The sequence below is a fragment of the Ursus maritimus genome, unplaced genomic scaffold, assembly GCF_017311325.1.
Source record: "Ursus maritimus isolate PB19 unplaced genomic scaffold, ASM1731132v1 scaffold_14, whole genome shotgun sequence".
NCBI classification, from domain to species: domain Eukaryota; kingdom Metazoa; phylum Chordata; class Mammalia; order Carnivora; family Ursidae; genus Ursus; species Ursus maritimus.
Genome location: NW_024423786.1, coordinates 56,426,322 through 56,441,095, shown reverse-complemented (window position 1 = coordinate 56,441,095; position 14,774 = coordinate 56,426,322). Strand labels below are relative to the sequence as shown.

The following is a 14,774-nucleotide window of genomic DNA, read 5'->3' as shown; positions in this document are numbered from 1 at the left end:
GGGGGGGGGGGGCAAGGGGTGAGAGGCCCGCTGCAGGCGGCAGAGCCCCACAAGGACATGTGCCAGCCGGGACCCAGAGTCGGTCACGTCAGCTTAGTAAGGAGCTCTGCCAGGGCCCCCCGACCCAGCCATGCGGTCTCACCCCTGACCTGGACACACTGCACACCCTCCCCCCTCCGATGGCAGGGTGGGCAGGGGGCGGAGAAGGCCCTGAGATCAGTGGGCAGGACCAGGGCTTTGGGGTTGGACACAGGCTGCACTGCAGGGCTGGCCTCACCCAAGTGCTCAGTGCACTCTGCCTGAGACGGGCTGACTGGCAGCCAAGCTCCGATGGGGCAGAGGCCACGAGGCTGGAACCCCGTCTCTCCCCCAGGGCAGCTCCCTGACTCCCAGCGGCTTTCTCTCATAGCCCGTGGATCCAAGAAGCCTGTGTAACCCTGAAGGGCTGGGCCAGCACTACCCTGTGGATGTGTAGGGTGTGGGTGGCCATGATCAAGGTGGTGGCGGGAGGGAGGGGTAGGGGTGTGGCACGGTGCAGGGGGCGAGGATCTCTGCCGGATGCGGGAGGTGGGGGTCCCACATGGGGTGTGGGGAGGGTGTGGGGTCCCCAGTGGGTTAGGTCCCTGTGGGGTGCAGGGCGGGTGGGGCCCCAGTGGGGTGCAGGGAGTAACTGTGGGGTGCGGGGGTGGGTGGGGGTCCCCGTGGAGTGCAGGGGGATCCCTGTGGGGTGCGGGGATGGGTGGGGGTCCCCCTGGGGTGCAGGGGGTCCCCGCGGGGTGTAGGGGGTCCCTGTGGGGTGTGGGGGCGGGTGGGGGTCCCCGTGGGGTGCAGGGGGTACCTGTGGGGTGTGGGGGTGGGTGGGGGTCCCCATGGGGTGCAGGGGGTCCCCGTGGGGTGCGGGGGCGGGTGGGGTTCCCCGCAGGACACGGGGGCCGGCCCGGCGCCCGGGGGGGAGGGGCGCATGCGCGCACCTGGCAGGCCGGGCAGGCCTCGCCGCGGTCCCAGCCGCAGTCGCTCCCGCAGTGGCCCACGAAGGGCGGGTAGCCACTGAGCAGGATGTACAGGATGACGCCCAGGCTCCAGAGATCGCAGCGCTTGTCGTAGATGCTGGCTTCCTCACTGAAGGCCTCCACCACCTCCGGGGCCATGTACTCCGCCGAGCCGCACTGCGGGCGGGGACCGGGCGTCAGGAGCCCGCCGAGGGGGAAGGGCAGCGCCGCAGGCCGGGACTTCCCCGCGTCACGTGAGGGCCCGAACACAGGGTCACCGGGCCGGGGCGCCCAACGCCCCGCCGGGCCAATCAGCGGCGGGCCAGAGGGCCAGCCCCGCCCCTCCGCCCAATCAACAGGTGGCAGGTGCCGGCCCCGCCCCTCCACCCAATCAGCGGCCGAGAGCCAGCCCGCCCCGCCTCCTGCGGCCGCGCCCGCCCCTTTCTGCGGGGCCAATCAGCGGCTGTTGCTATGCAAAAAAGCCCCAGCTCCGCCGGCCGCACCTCGAGGTTACGCAACTGCAGCCCAGGAGCGGGTCAGGGCGTGCCCGCTGCCCGCGCGCCTCACCGGGGTGAGCAGCTCCGGGGTGGAGATGGGGGAGCAGTCCCCGTTGAGTTTGATGCCGCTGCCCAGATCGAAGTCGCAGATCTTGACGGGGGAGACCTGGGAGGGGTGGGAAGAGGCGGTGAGGCGGGGGTCCCCGCCAACCCCGCCCCGGCCGCAGGGAATGCCGCTCCCCGCGTCCTACCTGGTTGGGGTGCTCGCAGAGGATGTTTTCTGGCTTTAGGTCCCTGTGGGCGATGCCTGCGGTGAGAACCAGGGGGGAGAGTCAGTGGGGGGAGTGGGGGCATCTTCTGGGAGTCCTGGGCAGGTGGACCAGGCGCAAGGCTGGACACCCCCGGGGACTACGGGGGTCCCACCACCCACCTTTGTTGTGCAGGAAGTCCAGGGCACTGGCCACGTCCTGCACGACCACGCTGGCCTCCAGCTCGTTAAAGTGCCGTCGCTGGTGGATGTGGCTCAGGATGGAGCCTGCGGCCAGGCCGGGGTGCAGGGAGAATGTGTACGGGTCACCTGTGTGTCTCCAGGCCACTGCCCAATAGTACCCACTTCCACCCCGCAGGGATGCGCCCACTCTGGCCTCCTTGGGCTCAAAGCCTGGACAGGAAGCTCAGACACCCCACCCCCATTCTGAGGTAGAGGGGCAGCTCTGAGAAGTCCTTCCTGGTGGCCCAGCCCACAGCCCATGAAGACCCAGGTGGAGTGTCTCCCAGGCCCCACATACCACCCCGCATCTTCTCAAACACCAGGTAGAAGCGATCTTCCTCCTCGAAGAACTCTATCAGCTCTAGAACATTCCTGGCACATGGGAGTTGGAGAGGCAGGAGAGGAGGGAGGCTTCCTGAGGCCCCTGTGCAGCCACCATGCAGCCCAGCAGGGGCCCACCCTTTCCACCCCTCCTGCCCACAGGAAGGCTGGCACTGGGCCCACTCTGGACTGCCTGCCTGACCCTGAGTGCACCACAGCAGACCCTGCACAGAGATACACAGCAGGTGCTCCCTGAAAGCCTGCCGGGGAGAACGAGGTACTCAGGCTCATTCATCCACGGAAAGATGGCTCAGGGCCCAGCTCTGTGGCGAGGTGGGTCCCATTACCTGTGTCCCTGGCACTGGTACAGCATCTCCACCTCCCGGAAAACCCGACTCCGAATGTGCCCCGGCTGCTTCTCGATGATCTAGAAGGGGGTGGGGCAGGAGACAGAGCAGCTTGGTCAGCCAGACCCTCCAAAGCCCAAGGGGCCCCTACCAGAAATCTGCCCTGTGCCATGCCTAACCCCATGTAGAGCTTAGATCTCAAATTCTAAGAAGCTGAGCTCGCCTCCTGGGGCCCAGAATTTGCCAGAGGTCAGGACTGTGGCCTCAACACAAGCCTGGGAGCGGAGGAGTGCAACATGTTTTCCAGGTGGCACCAGGGGAGAGACAAGCTGGACAAGAAAGGCAGACGGAGAAGAGAAAGGGCTGGGCCTTCTCCACTCCAGACCCTGCAGACCTCGGCAGCATGTCTGGGGTCTGGGACTCCTACAGAACACCTCTTCAGGGTGTCAGGGTCCCTGGGACTGCGCAGCCTCCCCTCCCTGACCGGGAGACTCGTGGCCACTGCGTGGGCTCCCACACCACCCAGGGGACTGGAGGGGCCTTAGGGTGCCTGGCTGCCAGCCACGCCGTCCCTGCCTGCCTCGGTGCCAAGTGCCACCTCTCCAGTTTCATGACTGTCTGGGCAGCTGCCTGAGGTCCCTCAGCCCGTCCAGACTGGCCCTCCTGCCAACCAGCAGGCATCGTCTCCTGGGATTCAGCCTCAGGAAGCCAGCTTCTGCCCCCACTACCCTCGGGCACCCAGGAGCTCTGAGGACCAGAGGGTCCCCCCCAGCCACCTTTGCTCCTAGAAGTGGGGGCAGAAGGTGCCTGGTGCCTCTCTCCAGGCAACCCAGGCCCCCAGTGGGGACCTCTCCCCAGGCTGGATCCTTGGGCCCCCTCTCACTGGGCCAGTGAGGCAGGCTAGGTCACCCCCGGGCCCAGCGCTCCCTGTCCAGTGCATCGGCCTGGAGGGGAATGCGGTGTTCCCCCAGCTAGTTTCTGCAGCAGGCGCGACATCCGTTTGCTGCCAGGGCCCAGCCTGTGCACCGTGCCACCGGTCTGGCGACAAACCCCGATGCCACAGAGAAGCATGTGGCAGAACCACCAGGTTTCAGGCCTCTTGACACAACGTCAGCAGCCACGCTCTTCTGGACTAGCTCTTGGCAATCCGGCCAGGACCCCTACTTCATGGAGAAAAATGTGGTCCCGCAGAGGAGAGGGATGGCTTTACGGGAGGTCCCACAACAGTGTGAGGAAGCCACAGGGTCCAACAGTGACCGGAAGCCAGGCTGCCCAGCAGGGTCCCGGGGAGGAAAGCACCCAGTGCAGAAAGTGCTGGAGGCTACGCATCCAGTTCCCTCGCACCGTCGCTCCCCACCCACCCAGGAGCTCCCAGGGTAGGGGTGGGGTGGGGGGCAGGGACCATGGCCACCTTTCTCATCAGACTTCCACCAAGGCCCTAAGCTCTGGCCAGCCCCGCTCACCGAGGGGCACCTGGTCCTCATTCCTGGGCCGCCAGCCTCCTGTGACCCCACCCCACCCCGATGCAGGGTCGCCAGGGAAGGCTGGAAGGTTTCTCAGAACACAGGGTCACACTGTCTGCCCCAGAAACACGGGTTTCGGGGTCACAGCTCCCACACCACTTGGCCATACCGTGGGTCAGGGGTCACACAGGAACACTCAAGAGGTTCTTTTGGGCCTGCCCTGGTCTCCCCAAATGCCAAGCCTCCTCGGGCCCCAAGTAAAGCATTGCCTTTTTACCCTTGTGTCCAACATGGACAACCACTCATCACTCCTGAGGAATGGCATGAGGTGACCCAGCAGACAAGAGCCAACTCTGACTGAAGCCCCGAGCCACACTGGTCCTCGGCCACCTGTGTAGGGAGCTGCCCCTTGTGGTCACTTCCCGCCCAGCCTCAGGGGCTCAGACCAGTCTGACCTAGATTCCCAGGGGTGGCCTGAGTCACTGGCCCTAGGGCCATTTTTAGACACTAGTTTTCCCCAGCTGCTGGTCCAGGGGCTCGAATGCCAGCTCCCCACCTCCCGCCACCCTCGGCCAGGGCCGGATCCCAGGTGTGGTGGGAAGAGGTGAGGGGAGCCGCCCGGGCGCAGGCGCTCACCTTGACAGCATACTCCTGGTTAGTGATGAGGTTGACACAGGTCTGCACTCGGGCGTGGGCGCCCTCCCCGAGCACATCCTCCTGTAGCTGGTAGACGTCTATGGAACAGGGGGGCTGTGAGAGCTGCCCCAGGCCAGCCCCATCCCTCTTCCTCCCCCGCCCCTGCTGGTCCCCACTCACCTTCAAACCTGCCAGAGAAGCTGTCAGTGGCCCGGCACCGCTTCTTCTTCTTGCCCCTCTTCTTGGCGTCCGGGATGTCGATGGGCTGGCTCGTGGGCATATCTGTACTGGGAGACCCAGCGGTGAGGCCAGCCCTGCTCAGCAGGCAACGGCCCCTGTGGCTCCCAGGCCCAGCCCGGCCCTCACCCGCCGCCGGGGAAGCGCCCCTCCCTCTCAGGCCCTCACCAGGGCGGGCGGGGCACTCCAGGCTGAAGTCAGTCTCCCCGTGATGGGTCTGGTCTAAGGAGAAGGCCAGCTCGAAAGGATTCTGCCCCTGCAGGGGAAAGGAGAGGAGAGAGCTCTCAGGCCCTGCCCAGAGAGCTACCCAGCCCCCTGTGTCCACAAGGCAAGGGGAGCAAAGCCTGGCTTTGCCTGTGAGGAAATGGATGCCCCCCCACACCAGCCCAGGGTCCCTGGGGCATCCAGGAAGGGGATGCGGAGTGGGGAGGGACCGTGAGGAGGCAGAGGACCAGGCGTGAGTCACCGTGGTGCCCAGGCCATGTCTCACACCTTGGTTGCTCACCCCTGCAGAATGGGGACAACCTTCATAGCCCAACTGGCCCCCTGGGCTGCCAGGGATCAAAGGCAGCAGGAGGTCAGTGGGAGGGGATGAGTCACTGCTTCCAGGCGGGGTTCCCAGCAGGGGCGGCCCTGCCTGCTTTCCCACGGCCTCCTGCACTAGGCCCTTGCCTTTCTGGCCTCAGTTTCCCCTCTGTTGAACGGGGAGCCACTGCCCTCCTGGCCACAGCCTGCTCCCTCTGTGGTCCCCCTGTTACCGGACTGTGTCACTGCCCCAGACTCTGGAGGCTCACAAGATGGGCCTCCAAGGCCTCCCGTGTGAGAGTGTCAACAGCGGGCCACCCTTGTCCTGGCCCTGCCCAGGCCACAGCATGCACTGTCCCTGTTTCACCCCCAGGACAGAGCCCCTCACAGGCCCCCGTGCCCAGCCAAGAAAGCAGCCCTGGGAGAGAGGGGCCCACTGGAGGCTGCCCACGACTGGGGGAAGGGCGCTAGGCCCTGACTAGAGAAGGAAGGCGGCTGGGGATTGGAGAAACCACCTCATATGCCCCACAGGATTGCTGGAATAACTTTCTGCAGAGCAGATGGTCCAGGGTGAGGACTGACAGCCCCCGGCGTGAGGTCTTTGAGGCTGAGGCCCAGCCAGGTTGCCTCAGGACTTAGCTCTAATTTAGCTCCCCGCATCCTAGTGGACTAGGTGGCCAGGGCCGTGGGGGGGTGGGGGGGCCTGTGTGCACGGTGGTGCTGAGGCTGGGTGACCTGGCCCAAGTCGCTGCCCCTCCCTGGGCCGCAGGACAACTGGGGCCAGGCTCTGGCTGGAGGGTCACCCAGAGAAGGTACTCCAGGAAAGCCCTAGAGAGACCCCAAGGGGCGACCCCCAGGGGCCCGCTGCCAAAGGAGCTGAGCCAGATTCCTACAGACAGGAGGCCCGGAAGCCAGGCCGGCAGCAGAGAGGGGCAGGCAGAGGTCAGAGGGAGCGGCTGAAAAACATGCCCAGGCCCTCCCAGCCTCCCCACCCACCCTGCAGATAGTTGCTAGGAGGCCCAGCCTGGCAAGGGAGCGGGGAGAAGGGAACACTCCAGCCAGCCTGCTCAGGGCTCACCCTCCAGCCCCGGCCCTGCCTGCTGTGGGCTCCGGCCCCGTGGGGAGTCAGGCACACAGCCGTCTGGCACACCGGCCATCAGCACTCTGATAAGACTCCTCCAGAGGGGCCAGGTTACTGCTTCCACCTGGGAGGAGGGGCTCCAGGGCAACCACACGAAGGGGGTGATTACGAGGGAGTGTAGACAAGAGGCTGGCGGTCAGTAGCCAGCGATGTCACCTACCAGCTACCTCACCTTGGCCTAGTGACCTCAGCCCCAGGCCTGACCGACATCTGTGGGTGTGGTGGGAGGAAGCTGCCCACGGTTCATCCGAAGGAGAAAGGGCGCGAGGACCCCAGGGGGCCTGCTGGGTCCCCTCACCACCCCCACACTCCTGTCCCGGCCTCCAGCTTGGAGACAGAAAGGGTGGCCAAGCCACCCCCAGGGGAGAGCCAGCTCCCGCGTCCTCGTCACCACGTGCAGGGAGTACCCAGGGCAAACCGTTGCCCTTTCCGAGCCTCCGATTTCCCAACTTAAAATGGGGAAAGTGTGTTGGGAGATGCCTGGCAGAAGCATGTCCCTGGTGTGCTGCTGCTGGGGGCAGGGGGGTTGGCCCCAGCCCCAGGGAGCAACCTCAGTGTGGTGGGAGGAGAATCCTAGAGTGGCCGGGAGGCTCATTTCGGAGCTGAGGCTCCCTGTGCAGTGTCCTTCCCACCCCCTCAGCACTCCCATAGTCCCACCTGGGCGCAGCCTCTGGTCCCAAGCAACGTGGGCCGGCTGGGCCTGGGGCTGGCCTCAGGCCTCCAGTCAGCAGGCCTTGGCAGGAGGCAGCTGGAACCATCCAGAAAGTTCGAGTTTGCTTTGGCCGCTGTGCCGGCCCCTCACATTGACCCTGTCTCAGTTCCTGCCCGGCCCCAGGAGGGGACAGACCACTGCCAGTGACGTCTCAGGTCCACCCCCCCCTTCAGCCCAGCCCTGGACACTTGGACGTGCCAAGGGTGTCGCTGCCCTAGGCGGGGGAAAGTGCGAGGATGACAGGCGTGTGGTGTGGGCAGGGGTGGGGCGTGCTGGCGCAAGATGCTGGCTGGACAGGCCTGGGAATTCTAACCCAAAGAGTCTCAACTCGCTCCTCCCACCCCAGTGCGCAGCGCGCCTGTGTACACACACACACACACACACACACCCAGGTCCTGCCTTCTTTACAGGGCAACAGGTCCCTGCCCAAGGAGGCCCAGGGAAGCCATTACATAACACGGCGGGCGGGGTGGGGCGGCCGTTGACATCACTGCGTCCCCTGAGCCAGCTCTGTGAGGCCCCAGCCCAGCACCTGCCCGCCCCCCCCCCCCCCTCGCTCATCTGAGACCAGGACTCGGCTGCAGCCGTGGGGCCACCGCAGAAACTTCCCGCTCCCACAGGAAATAGCACTTGGGCCTGGAGTGTCTGGGAGGTGCAGGGCCAGGGGGCATCCAATCCACTCCCCCATTCTGTAGACCACCTAGGAGGGCTTTTGGGGACCTGCAGCCCTACCTCGGATCCCTGGAGGAAAGACCCCATAGACCCATAGGCCCAGGGCGCTGAGGACTGGACTGTGGCCTGCTGAGCTCCCTGGCAGTGCACACCCGGCTAGGGTTTGCAGGGGACACACAACCAGGTGCCCCCACGGGCTGCAGGCCCCAGCCCCACTTGGGGTTTTTAGAGGAAAGACCCCACAGTCCCCAAGGCGCTGGGGCCTGAACCGTGGCCCACTGACACCCCCCCCCCACCAGCGCACACCCGGTTGGGGCAGCTCCAGACTCAGGGTGGGGGGCAGGCATTAACTCCGGGGCGGGGGGGATCCTGGGGGTGGGCTACGCGCCCCCCACCAGCCACTCGAGTGGCCCAACCCCAGGCGACCCCAAACCCACCCGGCCCTCACCTTGAACGAACGGTGGAAGCCCTGAAGTTCGGCTGTTTTCTTCTGCACCATCTTCTGTCCGGGCCCCGCCAGCGGGGGAGGGGACGGCGGGCCCGGGGGGGCGGCCCGTGGGCGGGGGGCGGCCGGGGAAGGGACCCTGCAGGCGGAGCAGACAAAGGAGAGCGTGAGAGTCTGCGGCCAGCGCGCCGGGAACCCGGGCCGGCGAGGCTCCGCTGGGCCCGATCCCCGAGACCTGGTCGGGGCCGGGCCAGGGTCGCAGGGCCGCACTCACCGGGGTCGGGCTCGGGCCGGGGCCGCAGTGCTGCCGCCGCCGCCGCCGCCCGAGACACGCAGCCCGGACCCCGCTGCGCGGACCGCGCGGGGAACAGCGCCGCCGCCGCCGCCACCACCGCGGACTCCTCCGCCTGGGCCGCCGCCGCCGCCGAGAGGAGCCGGGCGCACCGCCCCGCCGCCGCCTTTATAGGCCAGGCTTCGCCCCGCCCCATACGCATGCCCCGCCCCCGCCCGCCCCGCCCACACACGCACAGCGGGGGCGGAGCTGCAGGGCCCTCCGGGCCAAGTGAGGCTGCGCACTCGGGCCTTGAGGGGTGTTCACGCGCCTGCGCGGTGAGGTGCGCGGGGCACCGGGAGAAGGACTTGGGAGGGCTGCTGACGGTTGCTCGCAGGGGTGCGGGTGCTGGAGGGGCTGCCTGAGGCCCTGGGAGGCCCGCGGGTCCCTGGCACCGAGCTGGAGCCGGGCCCTGCGCTCTGGCAGTTCCCCCAGGATGCCGGGCAGGGCCTGGGACACACTGACTCCTTTGGGCGACTTCCCTTCCCTAGAACATATATGGCTCCCTCTTGGAGCTCCCCAATCCCAGAACGTGCTGTGGCTCTGTCTTGATTGATCCTACAACCTGCTATGCGCCCCTGGTGCACCTCCCTGATCCTGGCTCCAGTTGTCTTGCCGGTGCAGCCCAACAGGCTTTGAGACCCAGCTGCCTCTTCCAGGGAGCTCCCCAAGAGTTTGCCCTCTAGTTGGCAGAAAGAGGACCATTGTATGGATGGGGCGCCTGGGTGGCACAGCGGTTGAGCGTCTGCCTTCGGCTCAGGGCGTGATCCCCGCGTTCTGGGATCGAGCCCCACATCAGGCTCCTCTGCTGGGAGCCTGCTTCTTCCTCTCCCACTCCCCCTGCTTGTGTTCCCCCTCTCGCTGGTTGTCTCTCTCTCTCTGTCAAATAAATAAATAAAAATCTTTAAAAAAAAAAAAAAGAGGACCATTGTATGGGATGGGGACTGACATCTATGAAGGACCTTCCCTCAGTCCTGCACAGGAACGTTTCGGGGAGAGCAGGGACCCTGGACCAAGAAAGAGCCCAAGGCCCCCACCCCGCCCCTGATCCAGCCTTGGGTAGAATCGGCCCTTCCTGAGCTGGTCCAGCTCCCTGTCCCCAGAGCACCGTGGTGCAGAGTCCTCAGACTCCCTGAACCCTGGGCACACGGAAGTACAAGTTTGTGGGGTGGCCCGACCTCCCTCTCCTCCAGGATTCAGCTTGTCCTGTTAGAGGCTTCCCGCCACCCAAACCTAGTTGTCCCCCAAGCAGCCCTGCTGACCTGAGGCTGAGTTGTCCCTAGCTAGTAGGGCAGCCTCTATGTGCCACCCGCAAGACCATACCTGACTTCGGCTAGCAACTCCCCATCTTCCTCCGTCCCCTGCGTGGGCATGTGTGTGTGTGTGTGTGTGTGTGTGTGTGTGTGTAGACATACACGTTGGCTCCAGCTGCTTGGGGTGGGGCTGTTAGACCTGCCTGCCCAGAAGTCTCCCCATCCCCCCTCCCTCCTCTCCCGGCTGTCCCCTCCCACCCCTGCCTCCAGGCCACAGCCCTCTCTGTCACCTTCCAGGCTCAGGTGGGTACAATGGGCCACTGCCCCTTGTCAGAAGCTCAGCTCCATGAAGGCGCAGATCTGTCTCCTGCCCGTCCAGAGCCCAGCACAGGGCCCAGCACACGGGAAGTGCTTCCTGAATACTGCTGGAAAGAATGGATGTGTTTGAACGCGAGTGCGCACGGGTGTGTGCAAGGGGGTGTCTGTGCACGCAGGGGTTGTGTCAGTGTGTTAGCTTCTCGCACACCGGGAGGCTTCAAACAAGAGCAATTTACGCTCTCAGATTCTGGAGACCAGGAGTGAGTCTGAAATCAAGGTCTAGGCAGGGCCACACCCTCCCTGAAGGCTCCCGGGCTTCCTGCTTCTCCCAGCTTCCCATGCTGGCTGGCAGCCCTTGGGGAGTCCCGGAGTCCCGAGGCCAGCTGACTCCCTGCCCTGTCCCTGCCCCCCCCCCCACCTTCCGGTGTCTGTCTGCTCTGCGTCTCTGGTCTCACCCCTCCTCTACGACCTCATCTTAGTGAATTCCAGCCAATGAGGCCTATTTCCAGGTGCCACATTCACAGGTTCCAAGGGTTGGGCCGTGAACATATCTTTCTGGGGAACACGATCAATCCACCACAGAAAAGTAGGTCTATACTCCAGGGCGGGTGTTTAGCCACGTTCATTTGTGTGTGGACCTGTGGGGGTTGCCATTCGCACTGACCTTGGGGAACAGATGTGAACAAAGGCCTCCCCCTGGGCCCTCTTCCAGGGGTCCCTGATCCTGGAGCCTGCCGGTGGGGGGAGTGTGCAGATTTGTTCCCAGCTCTTGGCACGGCTCAGACAACCTCCTCACCCTCACACAGCCCGAACAGGGGGACAGGTGGTTCCTCTGTGGGCACCGTGCTGCAGGTGGGAAGACAGAGAGCTGGCCCCTACCTCTGGGGTCTTTCCAGCAGGTGCCCCTCTCGGCACTAGTGACATAGGGGCAGGTCATTCTCTGTGGGGGCCGTCCTGGGCACTGCGGGGCGCTGAGCAGCATCCATGGCCCCCACCCACTCGATGCAGTAGCACCCCCAGTCATGACAACCACAAATCCCCAGACATCACCCAGTGTTCCGGGGGGGGGGGGGCAGGCTCACACCCAGATGAGACCCACTGCTTCTGCCAACCAGTGAGCCGAGTCCTGTAATCCCTGCCCTGTGTGTGAGAAGGTGGGGACCATGAGGGGAGCACACCCTCATATGAGTGTTGGGGGGCGTGGTGTGCACAGGGCCCTTCCCCACAGGTGGGGGCCATGTGTGATGTGCACACAGGTACGGGCTTCTGCGCACAGCCTAGGGAGCTGGCATGTGTGTGTGTGTGTGTGTGTGTGTGTGTGTGTGTGTCCGTGGCTGCGTGGAGGGGTCCTAAGTTAGCCCACACGCATCCCCAGGCAGAAAAGGTCAGAGACACCCCCCCCCCAGAGGTTCCTGAGCCCCCAGGTCTGGGCCCTGGGGCTGACCCTGGGACAGGTGTCTGTGGTTGCCTGGGTTGCTCTGGCGAGGGACAGGCAGCCAGGCCCACCCCAGCCCGGCCTGCACTGGGCGATGGGGGCTGCCAGTGGGAATGGGTAAGTGGAGGGACCTCTGTGCCCAGCCTGCAGGCTCACAGGCCTGAGCCCTGTCCCGCTGCCAGCCAGCCACAGACCCAGACAGCCAGTCTTCTTCCTTGAGGAAGGCCCTGTTTAGAGGCCAACCTCCTAGAGGTGCTGGGTGCCCAGGGGCCAGGGAGGGAGAGGGGGCTGACGGGTATCCGCCAGCCACCCTGCCCACTCTCCTTGGACCCCCAGGGGTCTCGTCTGCCTCTGACCAGCCCTGCGGGTGGAAGGCAGTCTGCCAGGCAAGTGAGGCAGGAAGACTAGGTCCGGGCCCCTGCTCCTCACACCTGCCCAGCTCCTGGTGACTGTCACTGGGGGGGGGGGGGGGGNTGCAGTTCCAGCAGAGGCAAAAAAAGACGGAGAGACCTGGTGGGCAGGACAGGTAGGGCTCAGGACGACGGTGCTTTCCAACACCCCAAAGGATGCAGGGAAGGCAGCCAGACTAGGAGGGGGGCTCAGGATTGCCCTGGGGGGCCAGGGTCCAGTTTGAGACTCCCGGAGCAGGAGGTCCTGGCCTGAGAGGAGGACAGGCAGGAATGAAGTGGCTGGCGCCAACCTCCTGCATCAGGGGCCACCCGTTCCTGATTCCTCGGCCTTCCCCTCCCCATCCTGTTCCTCCCCTCCCCTCCCCCGGCTGCTGGCTCCCTAGGGGCTCAGGAGGAGAAGGGAGCTGACCCCCTTTCCTGCCCCAGTCATGGAGGGGGCTTGGAAACCTTAGATGCAAGGTGCAGGCACCCAGCTCTTTTCAAGAGTCTGTGCCCAGCCAGGCCCTGAGAAGCCTCTCGCTTCTACAGAGTGACTCTCAGCCTGTGTCACATGTGGGGTCTCCCCAAAACCCCAGAGGAGACACGAGGCAGGCCTGACCTCTCCCCTTAGGGCCCCTGCTTCCCCTGCCTCCTTTGAGTCAGGAGGCAAGCTGGCTGTGATGGGTGGTGCCCCCTCTGGCCACCCTCTCTTTGGCCTGGCTAAGTGGCCAGAGCCCTGGGATCTGGGGGGCTTGGGTGTGCAGTGTTCACTTCCTGGGCAGTGTCTGGGGGAACCCAGGAAGCTCAGGGCCTCCACAACCCAGCAGCTAGAGCTCCTAGATTTAGCCAATAAAACGCGGAACACCAAGCTACATGTGAATCTCGGGTGGAGGAGGAGTACTCTTCGCGAACACGTAAGTGTACCCCAGACGGTATTCATTGTTCATCTGAAATTCAGCCCCGCGGGAAGAGGGGTGATGGTAAAGACCTTTCTCCCCCAACCTTAAAAACAAGTCACCGGTTTGGTGTGAGTGTGTGAGTGCGAGCAGATTTGGGTGTGTTTGTATGTCTCTGCACGCTTAGAGAAGCACGGAGCCTGGGTCTGTGTAGGGCAGAGCCCGGGTGCACACCTGCTGGTGTGTGCACACACAGGTCGGAGCAGCGGGGGCCCGGGCGTGGGGCTGGGACGTCCACAGCACCCCCACAAGCCAGTGCCTTTGGGGTAAAGGCTGGGCCTCTCCCTCTTTCGTTCAGCGCCAGGTCCCTGTCTCAGAGGGGGACCTAGGGCTGCCTTAAAGCCCTGAGCTGGTGTGGGAGGACCTGGGTCCCAGGGCAGCTTCCAAGGAGGGTCAGGGTGTTGGGATCAGGATTGGCACTTGGAGCAAGGGTGGCTGTGGGTATAGGGGATGAGTGGGGTCGGGAGTCCCAGGCTGGCGCCCCACCCCCGGCCGGTACCCTCCCCACATGATCCCACATGTCTGGCTCTCCATGGACAGGAACCCCAAGTCCCAGGAGCTCCCCAGGGAGGCAAGGGTCACGAGCTGGGGCTTCTGGCCGTGGGGCCACGCGGCAGGAACATCTGATGCAAGTGGCTGTAAGTGTCCCTTCCTGCTGACTGACTCACAGCCCGCTCCATTCCGGTGGCTCAGCAGTCCTGGGGATGGAGCCAGGGCCTCTGTCCTCCGTGGGGGTGGGGGGAGGGCAGGGAGAAGAGAAAGCAGGGGTGGGTGTGGCCAGGAGTTCTGGGCTGCCCCGCCTGCTTGGCTACTTGTGCCTCTGCAGCCATGGGGCCCCACACATGTCCTGTCTCCCAGGAATCAGTCACTGTAGGTCCCCAAGGTGGGGGCAGGGGTGGGGCTGGGGGCTGGCAGGGCCGGCCCAGCAGATGGCCAAGGGCCACCACTCTGTCCCAGTGACCCAGGATGGGGCCCTTGGCCTGTAATCTTGTTTCCTCTCTGCCGGGTCGTCCAAGCCAGTGGACATGCAGGTGGCTCATGGGAAAGCCAGATCTCCCACTCCCAGCTGACCTGTCCAACAATAACCTGGGGCATCATGTACAAGAGCCCCCAGTTTTGAGGAGGCGGGGGCTTTCAGGCACGTGTGCAAGTCCTACGAGGGGCAGGGCCACGGGAGCACAAAGAGGACAGGTGATGGGGTTAGGGAGGGAAAAGGAGGCGGGTGTAGGGGGAGCCCCGTGCCCCACCAGGCCACACTACTCAGGTCACCTGCCTCAAACCCTCTTGCGGGTCCATGCCACAGTCATACAGCCACGGGGTCGGCAGACATCCTGTTCTAATGCCTGGAACCTGTGGTTATGAAATCTAGTGGCAGAAGGGACTTTGCATGAGATTAAGGGCCCTGAGGGGCGCCTGGGTGGCGCAGTCGTTAAGCGTCTGCCTTTGGCTCAGGTCACGATCCCAGGGACCTAGGATGGAGCCCTACATCGGGCTCCCTGCTCCGCTGGGAGCCTGCTTCTCCCTCTCCCACTCTGCCTGCTTGTGTTCCCTCTCTCGCTCTCTCTGTCAAATAAATAAATAAATAAATAAATAAATAAATAAATAAATAAATAAATA

General features: G+C 64.7%; 1 protein-coding gene across 1 annotated transcript in view; it reads right to left on the bottom strand.

Moving 5' to 3' along the window:
• Positions 1-8,583, bottom strand: part of MKNK2 (MAPK interacting serine/threonine kinase 2) — a 10,380-nt gene extending 1,797 nt beyond the window's left edge. Inside the window, exons 1-10 of the mRNA XM_040629721.1 lie at positions 8,479-8,583; positions 5,149-5,236; positions 4,924-5,025; positions 4,744-4,841; positions 2,645-2,724; positions 2,275-2,348; positions 1,917-2,021; positions 1,738-1,793; positions 1,557-1,652; positions 972-1,166 (exon numbers count right to left, since the gene is read on the bottom strand). Of these exons, the coding sequence (XP_040485655.1) occupies positions 972-1,166; positions 1,557-1,652; positions 1,738-1,793; positions 1,917-2,021; positions 2,275-2,348; positions 2,645-2,724; positions 4,744-4,841; positions 4,924-5,025; positions 5,149-5,236; positions 8,479-8,529 (945 nt within the window). The 5' untranslated portion in view covers positions 8,530-8,583. The remainder of the gene's footprint in view (positions 1-971; positions 1,167-1,556; positions 1,653-1,737; positions 1,794-1,916; positions 2,022-2,274; positions 2,349-2,644; positions 2,725-4,743; positions 4,842-4,923; positions 5,026-5,148; positions 5,237-8,478) is intronic.
• Between the last annotated feature and the right edge of the window lie 6,191 nt (positions 8,584-14,774).